This window comes from Ovis canadensis, chromosome 5, assembly GCF_042477335.2.
Source record: "Ovis canadensis isolate MfBH-ARS-UI-01 breed Bighorn chromosome 5, ARS-UI_OviCan_v2, whole genome shotgun sequence".
NCBI classification, from domain to species: domain Eukaryota; kingdom Metazoa; phylum Chordata; class Mammalia; order Artiodactyla; family Bovidae; genus Ovis; species Ovis canadensis.
Window position 1 is genome coordinate 56,879,542 of NC_091249.1, and position 21,191 is coordinate 56,900,732.

Below are 21,191 nucleotides of genomic sequence, written 5' to 3' on the forward strand. Positions count from 1 at the left end.
CAGGCCCCTGGTCTAAGACACATGGCCCCTAAGGGAGGGATAGAGGACATAGGCTGCCCTGTCTGAAGCCTCAGAGTGCCTCGCCGGCGTCTCCGCCGGGTCCTGTAGCGGCAGCAGCGCCATCTTGAGACCCAGGCCTCTGCGGCGCCAGGGCTGTCCAAGGCGCGCCTGATCCAAAAAAAAAAAAAAAAAACAACCCTCACTGCCAGTGTTCTTGTCTGGAGAATCCCAGGGACGGGGGAGCCTGGTAGGCTGCCGTCTATGGGGTCGCACAGGGTCGGACACGACTGAAGCGACTTAGCAGCAGCAGCCCCGCTACGGCTTATTTGCATTCAATTTGTGTTTTATTAGCTTGTCTTCCTAAGGCGCCCTCTGGTGGTCTATTGGAGTTCTGCAGATGCATCTCAACGGCACCTGAGTTACCCAGTTCAGGCTGTGAAACTCAACTCCGCCCGGGTTGACTTGCGGTAAGTGCTTCATTTCCCCCACCTGGACACTTGTGGCAGTTAAATCTCCAGGTACACCAGAGGAGACGTGTTCCGATTCATTCATCGGTCTACCTAATATTTGAGCACCTACTGTATATCAAGGCCATGCACCAAAGTATATTATCCAGTTACCAGATGATGGAAATTTCAGTGGTTTCTGGTTTTCGTCTATGGTGAATCGTGCTACTGTGAACATGCGTATATATGTATGTGAGCACCAGTTTTGTTTCAGTACTAGTTTTTCAAATGGTGTAAATGTGTTTGTTGCCCATTTAAAGAACTGTGAGAGGACTTCCCTGGCGGTCTAGTGGTTAAGACTGCGCTTTCAATGCAGAGGCATGGGTTTGATCCCTGGTTAGGGAACTAAGATCCCAAATGGCTGCACGATGCGGCCAGAAGAAAAAAAAAAATCGGGGGAAATGTTGCAAGAAACTACAATTTCCAGGCTGTCCACCATCTGGCAATTACCAAGGATCCCCCTGAGCAGGGGATAGTCTTCTTAGGTCACCTCCCACTTCTCCCAGCCAACTTTTCTCCCTACCACAGCCACCTGGCCCTGCAGACACAGAGGCTTGAGACCCCCTAACCCCCTGGGATCTCTCGATGCCTCTCCTCCACTGCCAACAGTGGGGTGGGCTCCTGAACAAAGCAAATATCCTCACCCTGGTGGAGGTAGTGTCTACATGCTGACAGACAACAGGAAATCAGTAAGTGAGATATCACAGTACAAGGTAAAAACTGCTATGGGGTAGGGGGAGTAGGACGGAGTAGGAAGTTCAGTTTCTCAGTTGTGTCCGGCTCTTTGTGACCCCATGGACTGCAGCACACCGGGCTTCCCTGTCCATCACCAACTCTCGAAGCTTGCTCAGACTCATGTCCGTCGGGTTGATGATGCCATTCAACCATCTCATCCTGTCATCCCCTTCTCCTGCCTTCAATCTTTCCCAGCATCAGGGTCTTTTCCAATGAGTCAGTTCTTCGAATCAGGTGGCCAGCATATTGGAGTTTCAGCTTCAGCATCAGTCCTTCCAGGGAATATTCAGGACTGATTTCCTTTACGACTGAACAGAGTAGGGGGCTGGGAAAAGGGAGTGGTCCATGTAGTCCTATGGGAAAGGTGGGATTTGAGCAGTTCTGAAGAAAGAAACGGGGACGCTGAGCAGACATCTGATGGAAAGGCATTCCAGGCAGAGGGCACTGTACGGGCAAAGGCCCAGGGGCAGGACTGCATCAAGCTTATCGGAGCAACCGTGGCGAGGAGAAGGCCAGTGTTGCAGCAGAATGAGCGAGGGAAGAGGGGAGAGCAGGGAGGGGACCAGGCAGGTCATACAGGCCTTGTGAGCCTTGGGGAAGACTTGGACTTTTACCCAAGGGAGGTGGGAGCCCTGAGGGCTGTGGGCAGAGAAAGGAAACCTGACTCAGGTGCTCACGGGCGCCCCCTAGTGGCCGTTGTGGGCAGCTGTGGGTGCACCAAGCAGGGGAAAGCTGGACTGGTTCAGGTGAGCCATGATGGGGGACCAGGTGGAGGCAAAACAGAGGGGAGAAGTGGGTGGACTCTGGATACGTTTTGAAGGTAGAGCTCCAGGGAGATTTCCGGAGGTACTAGATATGGATGGTGAGCCAAAGCGGGGAGTCAAGGACGACCCCAAAGATTTTGCATGCTTGGAAAGACGAATATACAGTGGGGGAGGGGTAAGAACATACTGGGCCCAAAGTTGAGGGTGAGGCTGGCATGAACCAGGGGTTGGTTGTCTTTGCACAGGGGGACCTGATCCTGGGGAGTGGGGCTAGGGGTGCCCGAGATCACTTGCCAATGGAGCGTCTAGGAGGCAGAAATCCTCCTGGTGATTCCGGGACACGGAGAGTGCATGAAAGAGAGATTTAAGGGGGCTGAGCTTGCGGACCTAGCATTTCAGGAACCCTGCTGCAAAGGAGGAGAGAAGCCTGCCAGAGCTGGAGTGGGACAGGGGTCCGGGGAGGGACATCTGTGGGCTTTCGGGCCATATTCCAGTAAGAAAGAGAGCAAGGAGGGAGGGGGTTCCAGAGGGTAAAACGAGGGCCATGTGTCTAGATTGGAGCGACCTTGGCGGCCCCAAGGGCAGGACCCTGGGGAGGGGAATTAACAGAGCCGGTGTTGCAATGCCGTGGGTGACCACCAGATGGCGGGGCTGCCGCCTTCTCGAGGGCGGGAAGTAGCAAAAAAAGCCTTGGGGAGTGTCTGCGCTGCGTGTCACCGCAGCCCCACTGCCCTTCCGGGCTCTAGAGATGGCTGGAATCTGGGGTGCACTTTTCCTAAGAAGGGGATAAGAACTCTCACCAATTTCCCAACGCTCCTTCCCCTCCGTTCCATTTGGTAGCCGGCATACAGCAGGCATACAATGCAGGAGCGGCCAGACGCCTGGGCGGTGGTGCGGGATACCCTCGGAAGGAGCCTGTAGGGCAGTGTGGAGAAGTGCGGGCTCCCCGCGCCCGCGGCGCCAGAAAGGGGCGGGCAGCAGACGCCCCAGGATGCCGTGTCACCGAGCCTCAGTTGCCGGGTAACGGAGCGGGAAGGCGAGCTGGGGGCTCAGATGCCCGAGGTGTGGGTGCCTCCGGTCTGCAGCGCGAGCTGAAGAGGGCAGCCCCCTCCTTTGGCTTTAGGGCTAAGGGGCGTTGCCAAGACTGCCAGCAGGTCCGCGGATTCACCAGCCCACTGGCTCAGTTCCCCAAGAGGAGGCTGAGGATCCCCACTGGCAAGGGGGACAGAGTCCCAGGAGGCCCACCACCTTGGACCGAAGAAGGGAAAAACCACACAGGCTCCGGAATCGGGTTTAAAAAAGACTTGTTTAATTAAATACCAGGATGAGGCCAGGCAGGACAGGGGGGAGGGAGTCACCCGAAAGCAAAGTCCCTTGGGGCCCTCCCCCTCCACCCACCTCTAGAGGCCACAGTTAAATGGCTGGAACCAGGTCCGGGTGACCACCGGTCCCTTCAGGCCCCCGGACACTGGGGAGGGGCGGAGGGGCGAGTTCTCAGCTCCCTGGGTCCTCAGACCACAGTCCACTTCCTGTGGACAAGCACCGGCCAGCGCTGGGACAATATGGGGAGGGGGCATCCAGACGGACACAAAGGGAAACAAAGTTAGGCCCGCCCCACCCCTCCCCCCTTCCCTCCCTACCCCGGGCTAAGGCATCTCACCCTGGTGCAGCCCTCCTCCCCCGGGACCCTAGGCGCTGCCCCTGGATCCTGCCAGGGCCGGTTCGGGTCCACACTAGTGCCATCCAAACGCCCCAGCCCCCTACTGGGAGACAGGAAGTTTCTGGAACAGGTTGGGAGGGTGCCACAGATCTGCACCCAAAGGCTATGGAATAGACCTTTTCACGGTAAAGGACAGGGAGCCTGGGTCCCTTCCCATTCCAAGGCCAGGGTCGTCAGTCTCCGTCCAAAATGAAATCCAACCTCAGCCACAGTGGGAGAACCCCAGGAGGGGATGTGGCATTTATCCCTCCCCTATCCTAAGTTCAGACTATGAAGATCCTCCCCCCACACCCACAACCCCTGAGGACAACAGACCACCCACAGGGGCCCAGATCAAGGAAAGGATTGGAGACTGAAAAAATATTCTACCCGGTCCAAAAAAAATCGAGCTATACTTCCCGCCCCCGCGGGTGGAACCTCAACCGCGGGTCCAGGGGCCACCCTGCCATCACCACCAGGGCGGCAGGATGGAGCCAGGGCCCAGGGCCTCTTTGCCCCCATCCAGGTGCTAGGAAGGGGTCCATTTGGCCCAAAGGCTGTTCTGGTCCAAACAGGAGGGACTGATTGTCACATGATGCTGCTCAAGGCCAGTGTCGGGGACTCTTCCCCTTGCAGGAGGGAGGCCGGCAATGGCGCCAGCCTCTCCCAGTCTCTCACTCACACACTCGCACACCCACCCAGCGAGGGGCAGTGCAGCCCCCACTCCAGCAGACAGAGGACAATAAATAAGCCTGCATTTACTCATATCGCATGATATCCACCCCCCACAAGTGAGTCTAACTGCTCTTTGGAAGAACCCCCATTTTTCTTCCTCCCTACCCCAAGTCTCAGAAGCAAATCAGGACCCCTTGTAGAGACCCTACCACTTCCCCACCCCCACCCCGCCCGGGAGGCTAGGGAACTGAGGGGCCCCTCCCTCGGGCAGTGGGCCAGAGCCTGTGGACACCTGAGATTGAGTACCCGAATGGGGCGGCCAGGCCGCACCGTTTCCCTGAACGTCTCCAATGGCTTTCGATGGGGTGAAGGGCTCCCGGGGCAGGGTATGGGGGGACAAGAGGCACCCCATGCGGTAACCCCTAGTTCACCTATGGCTCTGCACTTCATCCCAACCTTGAGAGAGGTGCCTGGGGCCAGGTCTGAACGCTGGTTAGGGGGTGCCTTTCCTGGGGCACCTCCCCCCAAGGCCCACATGCCACCCAAAGCAGGGAGGTGGCAAGCGAGAAGGGATGCCTTCTGGCCCCCCACCTAGGGTCCCTGTTCAACAGCTGGGAACAGAGTTAACATCATGGCTATATACAGACACGGGGCCATGCTCCTCCCGGAGAGCAACCTCCAAGACCCAGATGACCCCGGTCCAGTCTCAGGCCCCCTCCTGGTTTTCTCGAGGGGGCAGGGGCAACTCGGGGGGGCCTTCGGGGGGGCCCTCAAGGGGACACTGAAAAGGGCCGGTCTGGCAGTCAATCCGAGCCCCACCAGGGCCCGGGACAGCAGGCGGGTTGCTGGTGCTCCATGCCCAGGCCCAGCGGGGGTGCACTCAGGGCGGCTGGAACAGGGCTCTACAGGCCGACTGGGGCCGGGCTGGGCACTGGGCTGGGCGCGGGGCTGCCTGCCAGGCTGCAGGGCAGCGAGTCGCTGGGGGAGGTGCTGCGGGTGCCCTGGCGCCGGAGAAGTTCCGGGCGGAAGCCGGGGTGGCGGCGCGCGTGCTTGGTCAGGTGGTCGCTGCGGGTGAAGCGCTTGGAGCAGAGCGGGCAGGGGAAGCGCTTCTCGCCGGTGTGTGTCCGGTGGTGGCGGGCCAGCTCGTCAGAGCGTGCGAACTTCTTGTCGCATCCCGGCCAGTCGCAAGCGAAGGGGCGCTCACCTGTGTGGAGGACAGACAGTGGTCAGTGTTGCGGGCGGGGGGGGGGGGGGGGGGGAAGAGGGCCGTTCCATCAGATCTCAAAGGGTGCTGGTCATTTGTCTCACCTCCTCTCCCCCGCAAAACTCGTTCGAGAGGCTGAATTCTGGGTGTGAATTTAAAACGTGTAAATGTATAAAGAAAATGACCCCAACTCATTTCCCGAACACTGTGAATATCCCCTCGTCTATTTCCTACGACTAATGGTAATTACTAGCTTTCACAGGTGGCGCCAGTGAAAGAATCCGCCTGCCAATGCAGAAGACAGTTCGATCCCTGGGTCGGGAAGATCCCCCTGGAGGACATGGCAACCCACTCCAGTATTCTTCCTGAAGAATCCCATGGTCAGAGGAGCCTGGTGGGCTACAGTCCATGGGGTCGCAAAGAGTTGACACGACTGAAGCGAATGAGCACAATGGTAATTAAAGACTGGGAGCAGCTGCCACGAGTTGAAAGGAAAACCTACAGAGACCCGCTTCTCCCAGGCCTGTCCGCCTACCCCTACCCCTAAGACGGCGTCACCTTGGTGACGTGTCTCCCAATGTACTTGCCACACACGTGCCCGCTCCGGTCTTAAGGCAACAGTTCCTGCTGTCTCCGCCCCCGCGAAACTCCCTTCCACCTTTCCTGTGGGGCATTCCGAGGGCTCCCAGATGCTGGCGATCCCAGCTAAGCCCCTTCCTCTGGGAAATGACCACCAGGGGCGCAGGTGCTGGGCATCATCTGGGCGGTTTCCCATGCCTGACGCCACCACTGACCCTTGCGGCCCTCTACGAGCAGAGGAACATGTGAAGGGACACCCCCAACCCCGGGCCGCGCTAGCAGGTGGTAAGGGTCAGAAGGCGCGGCGGGGATTGCCCCTGGGTTCTGGCGCGGGAAGGGGCGGAGCCCGAGGCAGCCCAGGACTTGTCCCGCCCCCGCAGAGCAGAAGACTAGGGGAGGGGCGGGCCGCCACCGGCAACTTCCTCCGCAGACCCCTCCCACCGCCTGGCCGGCCTCGCCCATCCTGCCCCGGCGGCCGCCGCCATCCCCGCCCGCCGGTCCCCACCCGCCCATCCCATGGGGGTCTCCGCCCTACGACAGTGCCGCCCGATCCCCTCTCCTCAACCGTGTATCGTCAGCGTGTCCCCAGCCGACTCGGGGGGACCTCCGCCACGCCCGTCCTAGGGGCGGTGAGCTCCCCAGAGTTTGCACCCTCCGGGACCCAGGGCGGGGTACCTGGGATCCTGGAACCCCCGAGACGTTGTGTGCCCAATGCGCAGGGGTTTTGCGGGGTGTGTTGGAGGAAACAGATGCAGACATGTGGGCAGGGTCTCCCCTCGCGGCATAGAATGGAACCCAGAAGAGGAAGGGGGGACGCCAGCTGGGGGACGAGACAGGGGAAGCCACAGTGGGGTTAGAGTAGGTAACACACTGGAAGGCCCAACCGGGCCATGGGGACTTTGGTGACCCAGGCTGACCCTGCCTCAGAGAACACGCCCACTGCTGGGAGGAGGTAGCGAGGGAGACAGACTTGAAGAGTGTCCTCTGCCAGGGGTCAGAGAAGCGCCCTGATGGGGGAATAGAGAGATGACCAGGAGCCAGCGGCAGGGGCCATGGGACAGAGCCGCAGCCATGGGGGAGTGGGGGAGGGCTGGAATCTCAGGGTGACCCAGTGACATCTCCGCCCTGGAAGCAAGGCCTGCCTTGGGAGAAAGGCTAGGAGGGAGGAATCGCAGAAGGGCACCAGTAGACTTCAGAGAGGCGCCTATCACCCGCGGCCCTGGAGGCCCAGTAAATCCTCCCCTCTCCATCCTTCCTCCTGGCCAGACTCGGGACACCCCCAGCATGGCACGAAAGGGTTCCAGTAGAAACCCCTCCCCCAGAAGATTTCTTGGGGGATACCCGTCGGTTATGCTTGCAGCAGGGGGAGGGCAGGCCCCAGGAGGCTGCGAACCCAGAAGTGCTGGTGCCACCTCCCTGGGGGAGGGGAGTTACGGGCCACAACCGTGCTGGAGGGAGAGCAACTGTCCCCAAGACCACAGGTGGCCCCAAATCCCCGAGGCCGTCCCCCACCACCATTCGGCTCCCCTGGAACAATCCAGAAGGCAAAGTCTGCAGCAGCTGGGGGAGGGTTCGGGGCGGGGACCTCTTCAACGGAATCACGGGGCTCAAAACAGCGCGGGAAAGGACCCCGCACCCTACTTGGAACCCACAGGTCCCGAGGGCCGAAGTCTGGGGGAGGGGCAGTCTGGCGATGGGGGCGGGGCTGCTAGCTTCCAGGCAGACAGTGGCGGGAGGCGGGGAGGGACGCCCCTCCGTGGGGCATGCGGCCCTGTCGCCATCTTGCAAGGCGCAGGCTGGGAGGAGCGGAGGGGTTGGGGGGGGCAGGTGGTGCCGGTGGCGGGGGAGGGCCCCTCCCGCCCCGGTTGGCTCACTTCCCCATTTAGGGCAACGGGTCTGGTCCGACCTCCCACCCTCCCCTCCCTCCCTCCCTCCGCCCCGCAGCTCTCCTTCACCACCACCCGCAGGTTGCAAGAGCCCGTAGGGGCTGAACGCACGCAGCCGCCGGGAACACAGCTGCCGCACGTAGCTCGGCGGCGGCAAGGACAGCCGCAGGCCCAGCCGGCCCTGCTCACGTGGTCACACTCCCGCCGGGGCCTGGGGTCGCCCTGCCGGCTGGACGGCTGCCAGCCCCGCCCCACGCCGCGTTGCCGGGGAGTGCGGCGCACGTGCACACGTGGGTGGCCGTCCCGGAGCGCAGGCTTCCCGCCCCCACAACGTTAGGCGAATGCCTGCAGGATGCCATGTCCTGCCACCCTCTCAGTCCACTGGCTGGGGAGGAAAGGGAGGTGGGGGGTGGGCGTGTTGTAATATTCCGAGGCTCAGAGCCTGGCTGCACCTGGCCTGACGCCTGTCTCCAGAGTCTACCTGGGCGCTGGAGAAGGATGCAGTGGGCGGGGCTGCGGTGGACTTGACCCTCTGACTTGGGCTGGGCTTTGGGGTGAACTCAGGACAGCCAGAAAATGAAGGCCAGGAGGTCCGGGCGACCGTGCGCCAGGCCTGGCTCAGCCTGCTCCGCCTTTGAAGAGGGCGTGGGGTGGGTCTGGGAAGCCAGTGCCCCACCTCCCCCGGCTGTAGGCCAAGGGTCCGACAGCTAACCTTTTCCGTGACCTCCGGAGGTCATCTCTAATCTAAGAAGGGGAAGGTGCAGCCCATAGCCAACCCTTACACAAATGCCCACCTGCCAGGTGGACTGCACCGGGGGCGGGGCTCAGATAAGGCAACATCCCAGGACAACTGGAGAAGGCTGGGGCTGCAGGGTGGGGGGCCAGAAGCCGGGAAGCTTTCCAAAGGAGATGGGGCTGAACAGGCCACAAAGAACCCAGAGGGCAGCACAGAGATGCAGCCAAAATAATGGAAAATTGATGGTGAAGTCTGGAGAGCCCGGCCCAGGGCCCCTGTGTGCTGGCCATCCTGAAGGCTTTACAAGGACCAGCAGGCGTGAGGATCCACTCTGTGATCTTAAGTACCCCCCAGATGTTAGCCCCCTTCCTCCAAACCGAAGACTTCCCATCTCCCTCCTTCCCAGTCCCCACTCCTACAGGTTTTCCATTTCAATTGCTCTGCCTGTTGCACCAAAGCTTATTAGGCAGAGATCTCCCAGGTTTTCACCTTCCCAGGTGGTACCTGGCAACAGATCCCATCAGAGCCCCCTTCGAAGAAAACCAAACCTCCTTGTCTCCAGGCCCTAGCTCTGGCTTGGACTGGTGCGGCCGTTGCTGGTGCCAGAGCCGCCAGCTCAGTGCTCTGCTCTTGGGCTCAGGGTCCAGGCTGAAGTCTTTACCGGAGCCTGGATGCTCCTCACACCCCTGATTCCTGCTACCTGGAACCTCTGCCCCTTCCTCCATCCCATGTCTGCTCTACCCTTCAGAGCACACTCTCCTGGCGTACCCCATCCACTGTCTCCATTCTCAGCTTTCCTATGCTGGAACTCAGTCTCTGCTGGATGTGATCTCTGCCCCCAGGCAACCCTAAAGCTGAGGGCGCAAGCCTGGCCCCCTGAGGGTGCGTGATACACATGTGCAGAGTCTACAGGGCCCGAGTAGACAGAATGATGCTGGAGTGGGTGGCTCCAGCGGCAGCTAACCAGCTGCCAAGCCTGCTGGAGCATCATCTGGTTTACCCCCCAACCCCCAGGTAGGAGCCACCCCACCCCCCCAAGCCCTGTTTAGTTAAAAGGCGGACTGCTGCCTCACACCCTGCCTCCCTCCCTGGGAACCCAGGCCTAGCCCTGGCTTTACCACATCCCCCACCCAGACTGGCATCTTCAGCATGGGGGCTGGTGGCCCTCTCAGTGCCTAGGGCTGAGGGGTCACGGCCTCCTCAGGCCCCCAGAGCATGTGTGTTCCAGAGCCCTGCTGTTCTGGAAACAGGACTGGGCGAGGGTGGCTCCCTCCCTCTCCAGGAGGCCGGCTCCTCAGGCTGGTATCATGTGCCCACTCCCGGGCCATCTGGGCCACCTTTATCAGGGAGCCTGGGTGGGGGGTGGTTATCGCCCCACAATGTTGGGGCACCCTCTCAACCCCCCAAAAACGCTGGGGCATCCTTCCCCAGCCCCCAGCTGGGGGTACAGGCACTGCGAGGCCAGTCCCAGCTGCTCACTGCGCTACTGCAACAGGAGGGGGCTAGATGGGGAGGCTGTCCTGGGCACTCGCACCCCTCACACCACCTCGGCACTGCCACACTCTGACCCCCCAGATAAGCCAGTACTCTCCTGAGCCCCACCTGGCCCTAGAGGCACTCATGGCTCTGCAAGGGGTAGAGGTGGGATCTGCCTCCATACATAGCCCCCATGCCTGCTGCTGCCTCAGTTTCCCCATCTGCCTCCCCTCCTGGGGGCCTGTTCAGCAAAAAATACCCCCACCTGCACCACCCCCCTGGGTCAGCACACAGGGGTTCCCCTAGTCACCTCTTGTCCCCAGTGTCACGGGGCTTTTCTCTGCCTCCCACACCACAGCCCCCCTCCTCAACCCTTCTCCTGGACCCTAATCCCGTCCTCATAAACGGATTTTCCTCTGCAAAGCCGGCCTGCTTCCCCGCCCACCCCCACCCTGCCCTGGGGATTAACCAGACTGCTTACCTGCTCGGCCCCCTCCCCACCTTCCAGCAGAGCCTCTAGCCTCCAGCCTCCCAGTCCCTCCCCCAGGGCCCCTGCCCCCACCCCCTGCAGCCACGGTGCTGCCCTACTCCTGAGACACGCCCTTCCAGGCTGCAGTCAACCCACAGCATCCTGCTTCCTCCAGGAAGGCTTCTCCTCCATCACCACTGCTGTCACCGCTCCCCCCCCACAATGTTCCAGGGGTCCTGGGGGACAGGGATCGGGTCATCCCCACAGTGCCCCTCTCACACACAATCAAGGCTCAGCTACTCTTTCTCAGGCGTAACCAGACAGGGGTCTCAACAGGAGAGATCCCGCAAGCCCCAGGGGACACTGTGTGCTGTCTGAGGACATCTGTTATTGTCACAACTGAAGGTGCCCCAGGTGGGGGCCAGAGAGGCTGCTCAACACCCTACAGTGGCCAGGATGCCGAACAGAGAATGACCTGGTCTAGGAGTGAACAGTGCCAAAGACTAACAGGCTCCCACACTCCAGATCTGAGCTCCTTGTGGGGAGGGGCCTGAGCCCCCCAGGAGGTGCTGGGCATTGGGGGCTCTGGGGCTGGAAAACTGGGAGATGAGGGAGGTGGGGAGAGCAAGGAGTAGACTGCCAGCTCGCCTCCGCCCCCGCCCCACCTCCCTCCCTCTCCATCTCGGTATCCACGGCAACCGCGTCAACATCTCCTGCAGCTTCCAAGTCTTTCCCTGCCCCACGCGGAAGCAGGGGAGCTCATTGTAGGCCAGGGACTGCAGGCCAGACCCAGGGGACTGGAGGCCAGCCATCCCCGCTCCCAGCTGCTCCCCTGCAGCTGTGTGGCTCTGAGGAAGACCCCATCACCCCTCCACATCTCCCCACCCCAACCCTCTGTGCCAAATGGAGCAGAGACGATGACAGCTCCTGCTGGGCCTGCTTGTTCATCTGTAAAATGGGGCCAGGCCAGGAAGGGAGTTCTCTCTACAGAGAGAAAAGCTGCTGTCAGGCAGTGATGGGTGGGACAGGACCCCCTCCCAAAGACCCTTGGGGCACACTGGCTCCTGCAGTAGACAGCCAGCATCTAATTAAGGCTGCTCATCAGATCCGTCCCCAGGCTTGCCCCTGGCAGTGGGCAACACCACTCTATTGTACAGACCTAAGACATGACTTCGCCACCCCTGAGGGCTGGAAAAGCCCAAAAGCCTTGATACAGAGGCTTTTGATAAGGTAGAGTCTGGTGGTCCTGAGTGCCAGAAAGATGCCGCATTAGCCATCATTAAGCACGAAGGTACCCCAAAGCATCCAAAACTGGAACCAAAGAAGCCTGGGTACAGGACGATTCTCAGTACCCAGGTGCCCCCCAGTGCCCAGCATAGTTATTATCAAGGGAGCAAGGAATGGAGAAATGGCTCCCTGCCCTCCCCCACCCATCAGTGGAACATCCAGAGTTGGTCTCCGTTTCTCTTTAAAGCCAAGAATGGCAACAGGGACATACACACAGGCACTGGACAAGGAGTCCTTTCTCCTCCACGGGCGTAGGGGGCAGTCAACACTGCCTAGGGACTCACGGAGGTCCTTAAAACCCCAGCAAACCCTGGGGAAGTGTCCCTGGGGAGCTACAGTGGGAGGTGGCCTGCCCCCGCCCCCCTCCTTCACCAGACCTAGAGAGCAGGGCAGAGTGCGGGGAAAAAAACCAAGGCACCATGGGGTCTGAGCCGCTTTCAGGGGTCACACCATCCGTGTCTGCCACAATTCCAGGGGCAGTCCCACCTCGGCCCTCCACGTGTCCCTACAACGGGAGCATGTCCACCGAGCCATGTTCATGTGCCCTGGCGTGACCCACGTAAGGACCCACAGGAGAAGGCGGTCAGAGGGCCCTTTATACAGACAAAAAACCCATCGAGAAGAGGAGGTCTTGTGCTAGAAAGCGGCAGAACCACCGAGTCCAAGCCCACGCCCACCCAGCTTCCCTACCCTTCCCAACCGAAGGATCACCTCCAATGCTCAAACTCAGGCCGGTGACCACCATCCCCTGGCCCCCAGCCCAAGAAAAAATTGGGGTTGAAGATGAAACTTCATAGGGAGAACTGGGAGGAACCGCAAGAGGAAAAAGAGGGGGGTGCCCGAGTGAAAGGGTGGCCAGAGCCCCCTGCCGCTGGGCTGGGCTGTGAGACCTGACAGTATCGCCGAGCCCTCCCCCGCCACCAAGCCTTCTCGGCTCCCGGAGCAGGTGGGAGGGATCCAGTACGCTGGGAAACAGGGAGATAACGTGACGCCCTCAGGGATCCCCCTCCTCCAGAGGCTCAAGCCCTAACCCGCACTCCCAGCCCCCCTTCCACCTTATTAAAACACAGCAAAGGACAGAGAAAACGTGCCAGGCATCCCCCAACCTCGCCGAGCACCAAGCGCTCGGCCGCTCTCCGGGGTGAATCCTCGCGGCCACCTCGGAGGCAGCGCCACTGTGCCTGCTGCCTTTCTACAGATAAGGAAACCAAGGCAGGGGAGGGGACGAGAACCTCAGAACTGAGCTCTTCGACCACGTTGCCCACCGCCCCTATCTGAAACCAACGGAAAACAAAAGAGAAACCAGGCCAAGGGCGAAGGGGACTAGCCGGGAGCCCCGATCCCGCCCGCGGACCCCGCAGCAACCGGCACCCGGCAAGCTCCTGCGGCTGCCTCCGCGCCCGCCATCCGCTCGCCACCCGACCGCGTGGCCGCCACGCCCCCCGCGCGCGCCCCACCCACCGAGGCCCCGCCCTCCCGGCCGGCGCGGCGGCTGCCCGGGCGCGCCCCCCTCCCCGCCCCCGACGCGCCACGCAGTTTCGGGGTCCCGGCGGGGGAGGGGGCGCGGGATACCGCCCCCGCGCGGGTCCGGCTCGCGATCGGGCTCACCTGTGTGCGTCCGCAGGTGCGACTTGAGGTGGGAGGACTTGTAGTACGCCTTAGCGCAGCCCGGGAAGGGACAGCGGTGGCTCTTGGCGGCGGCGGGCGCGGCGCCGGGGGCGCGGCCAGAGGACGGGGACGAGGCGGCCGAAGAAGAGGAGGCGGGCGAGGCGCCCCCCGGAGCGACACTGGGCCCACCGCGCAGGTCGGCCAGGATGCTGGCGGCCAGCAGGTGGGGTGCGGCGGCGGCGGCGCCGGGGCCTGGGCCTAGGACAGGGGCCGGAGGCGGCGGCCCAGTGGGTCCGGGCGGGGCGGCCTCGCGGCGCGGCGCGCGCACATCCAGGCCGGTGGCTGGGCCCGCGCCCTCGGGGCCCGGCCGCCCGCGGTGCACCACGGCACCCGAGGAGATGGCCATGAGCACGTCGGCGGCGAAGTAATCCACGCACGCCACGGCTGCCGACATGCCAAGTAGGGGCGGGCGGCACGGCCAAGCGGGCGGAGCGGAGGCGGCAGGAGCGGCGCCCGTCCGGCCGGTGGCGGCTGCTCGAGTGCGGGAGGAGGAGGAGGAGGCCGGCGCGCGCCGCCGCCGCCGCCGCCCGCGCTCTGCCCGCCCCGCCCCGCCTGACGCGCCCTGACGCACCGGAGCCCGCGGGGGCGGCCGCGGCCCGCCCCGCCCGGAGGACGCCCCCTCGGGGCGCGCTGCCACGCCCCCCGCCCGGCGCGCCCTCTACCACCCTGCCCTCTGCGCGAGGCCTCCGGGGGCGGAGCCCGGGCCGAAGGAACCGCCCCCTGTCGCGCCCACTCTGGCCCCACAGTACGCTCTACCCCCTCCCCGAGCGCGCCTTCCCCACGCCGGGCAGCAGGCTGAGGAGCCAGCCCCCTCTGGCGCGCTTTTCCCTCAGTAGCTCCCTGCGGTCCGCCCCCAGAGAACCCCCTCCTCACGCCAGGAAACTCCGCCCCGTCCCTGGTAGGGTCCCGCCTCCGGAGCGAGTCCCGCCCCATCCCGGCACGCCCCTCCTTCCTTGGGTGGGCCCGCCCCCTAGGGCGAGCCCTTCCCTGCTCGGCGCGCGCCCCGCCTCCTCGCGGGCTCGCCCACCGCGCGCTAAGGCGCGCGGCCGGCGGGGGCCCGCCCCTTCCCCGGACGCTTCCACCCGGTCCAGGGCGCGTCCCAGGTCGGGATGGGGGAGGGGTCCGCTCCCCACGTGGCCCGGTGGGGGTGCGGAAGCGGCCAGCCCCGCCCCCCGGCCACGTGCGCGACCCTTCCCCCTCTCTTCTTCCCCAGCTTGTGGCCCTGCTGGACCGCGCGCCCTTGCGTTTCCTCGCCCTTTCTTATGGGGACCCCATCGCCTTTCTCGTAGACCCGCAGCTAGACAGGGGAGGGAGGAACTCCTCTCCTGGCTGTGTCGAGCGAGCTTGCGCTCGTTTCTCTTTTTGCGCCCCATTTGGGAGTTAGGAGGACCGGGGTCACAAAGGGCGGGCAGGGTTCGGGGTGCTTTGGGGAGAAGGAGTGGCCCAGCCTTGTCAGAATAGGGGGGTCGGGAACTTCGCACCCTGGCGCTGGCTTTGGGGCGCGAACAAGGAAAGTGGGGCCTCGCTCCCGAGGACGTCCAGGCCAAATTGTTTAACTTCGTCGGTAACGCGGGAAAGCAGACTCCCGGCGTCCGCCTAACCTGCAGGTCTGAAGCAGCGGGCGGCGGAAGTGGGGCGATGGGGGTGGTCCCCTCCATTGCTGCCACGCCCCCGCCCCTTCCTAGGCTGGCCAAGGGACGATGCAGTGGCCGAAGCGACCTCCAGGGGGCCTTCCGCCACGGGTTCCAGTCTTCTCAGTGACCCACCCAGGTCTGGGTTTGGACAGCAGCCGACAACTCGGGCTCGACCCCCATCCCAGGGCAGTATTCTCACACCCTCTCCATCTGCAGTACCCCCTCTCCCTCGCACCGTGGCTTATATAGCCTGGCTCAGACCCTTGTCCCCAGGCCTGTCACTGTCCCTTGGGTCCATCTGGTTTGAGCCTGACCATCCTTGATGGCACCTCCCTCTCTGGGAGGGAAAGAGAGGCCTGCTGGAGCTTTGACTTCAGGCTGCAGAGACACTCAGCCCCTTCCTCTAGCAGAGAAGCCCACTCAGGACAACCACTGTACAGGTGAGCACCTGCTGGGCACTGGCCGTCACCATTCCTGCTGGCCTGCGCCTCCCATGTCTTTGAAATTCAAACAGGGTGGACCACCTGGGTAGGCATTCACCCTCCCCCATCTCCACAGCCCTCCAGGGCCTCAGCACCCCAGCCCACAGGTGGTCCCCAGGCCCTGAGCCCAGCCTCTCCCAGGTCCAGGTAAGTCAGGAAGTGCTCTGCAGGCTGCCCCATGGGCCCTGGCTCACCCCAGCACAGGGGGAAGAAGCAGGACAAGAAGGAGGCAGGGACCCTTTGTCAGTTCCTTTCAGTGGTGTTTACTGGGCCCAGAGCAACATCACCCGCTATGGCCTTCCCCTGGGACACAAACCTGATGTGTGGAGGGGCTGGGGGAATATCCCAGAGCTGGCTCCACTGGGGCCTGCTGTTCAACGGGGCATCCAGAGGAAGGTGGGGCAGTAACTGAGGGGGACCTTCTCCCCGTGGGCAAGGCGGGGGTGGACCATGTCAGAGCAGTGGTCAGCACTGCCATCCTGGCAGACCCGTGGCCCTGGACAAGTCTCAACTGTGCACCCACTCCCAGGGAGAATCGGGGTCTTGGAGCTGTGGTTTTCATCTACCAGCCACTCTGTGGGCAGGAGACCCCAGCGGGGCCCACTCTCAACTTGCAGTGTTTCTATTCACACCCTGGGCCCAGGGGAATGGGAGTGACCCGTGGAGCCTGATGCCCCTCCTGACCGTGTGCTCACTTCCACCTTAAGTTCTGTCACTCTGTCCTCACTACTACCCATCAAGAGTTGTCAGCCCCATTTCATAGATGATGAAGTCAAGGCTGGGAGAGGAGCCAGAAGTGGCCTGGAGCGGCTGCCCGCGCACAGCTAAGAGGCAGCAGAGCGTCTGTCTTGTCTGGGCAGACACAGAGTGCTCATTCCCTCTTTCTCCAGACCTCAGTTTATTCTGATCTATAAATGGGGTCCATCTCCAGCCTTCCCTTCTGGGACCAAGGGGTTCACAGGGGTCTCTCACCAGACCAGGGGGCTCACAGAACCATGCTGACAGGTGGCAGACAGAGGAAGTTACAGAAGCGGAGGAGAAGGCAACATACAGGGGGTCCCTGACAGGTCTGGGTCAGAATCAGAGCTGTTGTACAGATGTGTATGTGTGTGTGTCTGCATGTATAGACATGCTGGAAGGGCCATAGTTTCTTTTTTTAAAACAGTGAGGTCTTTACTTTTTTTTTTTAATTAGGGTACAGTTGCTTTACAATGTTGTGTTAGTTTCCGCTGTATAAGGAAGTGAATCAGCCATATGTATACACATATCCCCTCCCTCTTGGGTCTTCCTCCCACCCAAGCCTTTTTAATAGTACTTTCTCTATAGTTCAACTTTTTTATAATCCATGTGTATCTATTACTTCGATTTTGTTTTTGTTTTGATTTTTGGCTATACCCCACAGCATGTGGGATCTTAATTCATCAACCAGGGATCAAACCCATGCCTAACACTGGACCAGCAAGAGAGTCCCCCAAGAAATATTCTTAAGGAAACAAGTATGTCTGTGTATGGCTGCACTGTTGTAATGGGAGAAAAGGAGAATGGACAGATGAACTTTTGAGTGTTGGTCACTGCATCATGGAGCATGTGGCCATGGGGGCCCAGGACACGGACAGGGGGACAGCGTCAGCCATGAGCTCCAGCTCACTGGAGGTCACGTGCCCCCTCACGCTGTGAACTCTTGGTGTTTCCACCTGTCTCAGCAGCCTGTTGGTGCAGTGGCCTCTGCCAGCCTGTCCACAGCGGTCACCTCTGCAGGGGCCAGGAGACACAAGAGAAGCAAGGGGACATGGCAGGGAGTAGGGGTGGGGGGGTCCATCTTCTCAGAGCGGCACGCTGGGCAGGCAGATGCACCCATTTCTGCCACCTGCCTGGCACCAGGTGTGTGTGGGTGTGAACTTCAGCCTCCCTGTGTGGGTTCTTCTTGTGGCTCTCAAAGGACCAAAGCCCCCATCCCTCCTGGAGATGAGGTTGCTGTACTTTGATGAGTGTTTTTAGGATTCATGCCCATTTTGCCTTGCCTGTAACCCATCCGTGTTTATTTCTAACGTGTCAGATTATTCACTGCAGTCCAGGGGGTCGTCACACAAAGGAGGAGGTGCAGTGGGCCCCTGGCCAGGCCTAGGCAGGCGTTGGGCATGTGGCTGTCTTCCCCCATGGGAGGCTGCAGGGAGAGACCCAGGGCCCCCATATACCTTCTCTAGGAGGCGGGAGGGAATAGGATCTGGCCTGCAGGATCAGGGCTCCTTCTCATCCCCCACTCTTTGCTGGCCCAGGACCCTCCCTGAAAAGCATCCACTCCCAGAGTGCCTTTCAGATGTGCAGTTGCAATGGGGGTCACCTGTGGGTCTGGCCTCCCCGTGACCTTCTGCTGGAGGTGACAAGCCCTCTTCTATAACACGGCAGGTCAGGTGGCACTCTGCTAGGCTTTGGAGAACACCCAGCCCAGCTCCTCCCAACTGTGACCATAACAGCAGCCAGGTCTGTCCACCTCGCCAGCAAGTGCTGTGGACACAGACGTAGCTCGAGACCGTCTGAGCAGCAGAGTCTAGGCCTGAGCCCTGGGGCTGCTTCTCTGGGCAGCTTGGCCTGAGCCATCTCCCCCAAGGTGGGGACAGCAGCCCAGTATTGTTGACATGAAGATCCCCTTGTCACACGGCAGGAGCTTCAAAACTTAAGGGGGACCCCAACGTTAGTCTGGCACCCCCACCTCACGGAATTCCACGGTTTACAGGCTGGCCCTGCACCCTGACCATGAATCAAACAGACAAGTGCCTGCCTGGGAGAACACTCAGGCCTGAGATGGGGGTGCAGGGGGCCTTGAGAGGTGGCAGCCTCCCTGAGGCCTCTGCTTATCAACCATAGCTACCAGGGGCCAAGGACACTTAACTCCCTCCAACTCTTCTGAAACTTCTGAGGCCCTCAGTTCACATGGAGAACCAGGGTCACCAGAGGAAGGGAGGGGAAGATGGATGGTTGGCCCTTGGGGGCTGGGACTCCAAGGCCCATTGGAAGTCCAGTAGGGGCTCCTCAGGGAGAGGGGCCTGTGCACAACCCAGATCCCACCCTCGAGAACCCCACAGCCCCCAGGCAGGCTGTATCCCCTGGGGTCTCTGGGTGTCAGGGCGTACCCAGGAGCTAACAGAGAGCCAGAAACCTGCTTCTGGGACTCAGAGGCCAGGTGTCAGGTGAGGTGTGGCAGGCCAGGTGTTGAGGGGAGGACCTGAGGTTCTGGGGAGCTGTGGCGCCTGCTAAGCAGGGGGAGAACGCTGCCACTTGTGAATACATGTGTCCTGGGAAATCCACAAAATGGAGAACTGAAAGTTGGCCCCTGTCCCAGGCGGCCTGGCCCATGGGCTGTACCAACTGAAAGGAAGAGGGGAGCATCCCGGAAAGTACCACTGGCATCCCTCCCATCGAAGCCCCTTTATCATTCCCCAGAGGCCACAAACTGAGCCCCTGAGAGGCACCCACTGCAGAAGGGCAGAGCCCAGAGGCCAGGCCAGCCTGAGGAGCCCTTGGCCTTAGCTTATCCCTTCTGTTCACTGGGCAGGTATGTAGGGGAGGGGGGTGGTGGTAAAAGCAGGGGTGTGGGGCTCCTGACAAAAACTGCTGCCTCAAGCAAGGTCAGCACTGGGGTGTAGGGGAGTCCCTAAAGTCTTAAGTTTTCAGAACCCTTTCTAACAGAACTAGCATTACACAAAAGGCGTGCAAGCCATCAACTACTTCTTAAGACAGTTTTCTCTTGACTTTCCTGAGGGGAGACGGGGCCTCTGGACACCCAGTAGAGAAGTCAGCAGGCTTCAGGCTAGCTGGGATGATAGGGTCTAGAAACAGACCCCCAGGCACGGAGAGTTTTCCTGTGGTCAAGGCTAAAAGGTGGGCTTTAGTCGGCAAAGAATGGCTTTTTGGGGAAATGGAATTGGGGACAAACGATTTGGGGAAAAGCAGTTTGGATTTCTATCTGCTTCCTAGAATTCAGTTGTAGAATTAGATAAAAAATTTAAACACATATTTAAAAAACAAATTATTTACAGAAGAAAACGTCAAAATGCTTTATAATCTTGGAGTAGGGAAGATATCTCTGAGCATAATTTGAAATGCAGAAGCCATAATTGATAAATTAATGACTGATAATGATTGCCTGGCAAAAATAAAATTAATAAACACAAAAAAATCTACATACAATCCAAGTCAAACCCAATAACAAGTTGGAAAAAATACTTTTTTTTTCTTCACAGTGGGATAATTTTCTTAAATTTGTTCCTAGAAAACAGTAACGCCAAAAACCCAATAGAAAAATGGACAAAGAATGTGGAATACAAATGGCTTTTAAATAGCTACTGTTTAAAATAGTTTCCAGTTTCAAAATGACCATATTAGTGATAGGAATGATCAACATAAAAAATATAAGTCTGACAGAAGCACTGAGATGTTTGATTATATTTCTAGGAAACACAAATGAAGCTACAATGAAATACTATTTTAAGAGATCATATGCCCATTTACAGATCTATGGAAAGCCCTTCTGCAGTAAGGAATTCAGTTTCCAGGAATACCCGTACTTAGGAAGAGAAGTGTATGAGGATACTGGACCTAGCAATGCCTGTTACAGACTTGGGGAAAAAAAAATTTCAACCAAAAAGTAACAGGAATAACAAATTACAGTGCTAATAAAATATAGTGCAGCCATTAGAAGGACTGAATCCAATCTGTGTAGGGGTAACTGAACATTCTCCAAGCCACGATGATAACAGGATTACACTACTGTATAAACTCTTTGGCTACACATGCACTTTCTCTGTTGACACCTAAGAAACTGCTTGTCTGTGCCGGCGTGGACGGCAACACTGGAAGCCAGGGGTGGGAAGAGCAGTGAGTTATCACCCAACACTCTCATACTCTAGTTTTTACTCTGTGCCTGAAAACATTTCTGTTCAATCCTAAGCCATCGCTTTGGACTTGCTGCACCGCGGAGCCCCAGCCCTCGGGGAACTTGCTTTCTGATGGGGTGAAAAGCAGGCAGGCTCTGACAGGGGTAGCAGCGGCGGTCAGTGGCAGCACAAGGCAGGAGGATCAGGGTAGGGGCTTGCGGAAGGAATACTGCAGCTGACGGCCGAAGAATCGGACGTGCTAGGAGGGATTGGTAAAGACCGGGCTACTTCGGTCACCAGGACCAGCCAGTACAAAGGAGGCTCTCTGCTCCCGGGAGTACACAGCCACGCTCAGTTTTGCTCCCAGACATCCTGGATTATCAAACGGGAACCTCGATTCCCAGCAGGAGGGCTTGGGGACTCGGGAGGGACAAGCCTGGGCACCGTCCTCGGTCGGGGACCGCAGGACCAGGGCTCCCGCCGGGGCGATCTCGCGTGCCCGGGGCCACTCTCGGCT

The 21,191-nt window shown here is 60.2% G+C and overlaps 1 protein-coding gene and 1 long non-coding RNA gene across 2 annotated transcripts; one reads left to right on the top strand and one right to left on the bottom strand.

Annotated features, from left to right (window-relative positions):
• Positions 1-16: 16 nt before the first annotated feature.
• On the top strand, positions 17-6,230 carry LOC138440358 (uncharacterized). Its single transcript, XR_011257005.1, has 2 exons — positions 17-467; positions 5,846-6,230. It is a non-coding gene; the product is annotated as an uncharacterized lncRNA (long non-coding RNA).
• Positions 3,293-14,305, bottom strand: KLF16 (KLF transcription factor 16). The gene is made up of 2 exons (XM_069589755.1): positions 13,625-14,305; positions 3,293-5,583 (listed from the first exon to the last, which is right to left on the bottom strand). The coding sequence occupies exons 1-2, from the start codon at positions 14,076-14,078 to the stop codon at positions 5,282-5,284; spliced, it is 756 nt and encodes a 251-aa protein (XP_069445856.1). The 5' UTR covers positions 14,079-14,305; the 3' UTR covers positions 3,293-5,281.
• Positions 14,306-21,191: the final 6,886 nt, after the last annotated feature.

What these genes read in the sequence shown, in the direction of transcription:
- KLF16 (XM_069589755.1), bottom strand. Translation starts at nt 14,078, where the DNA reads ATGTCGGCAGCCGTGGCGTGCGTGGATTACTTCGCCGCCGACGTGCTC. An exon ending in GCACCTGCGGACGCACACAG is followed by an intron (nt 5,584 to 13,624) that starts GTGAGCCCGATC and finishes TCCTCCACACAG; the next exon opens with GTGAGCGCCCCTTCGCTTGC.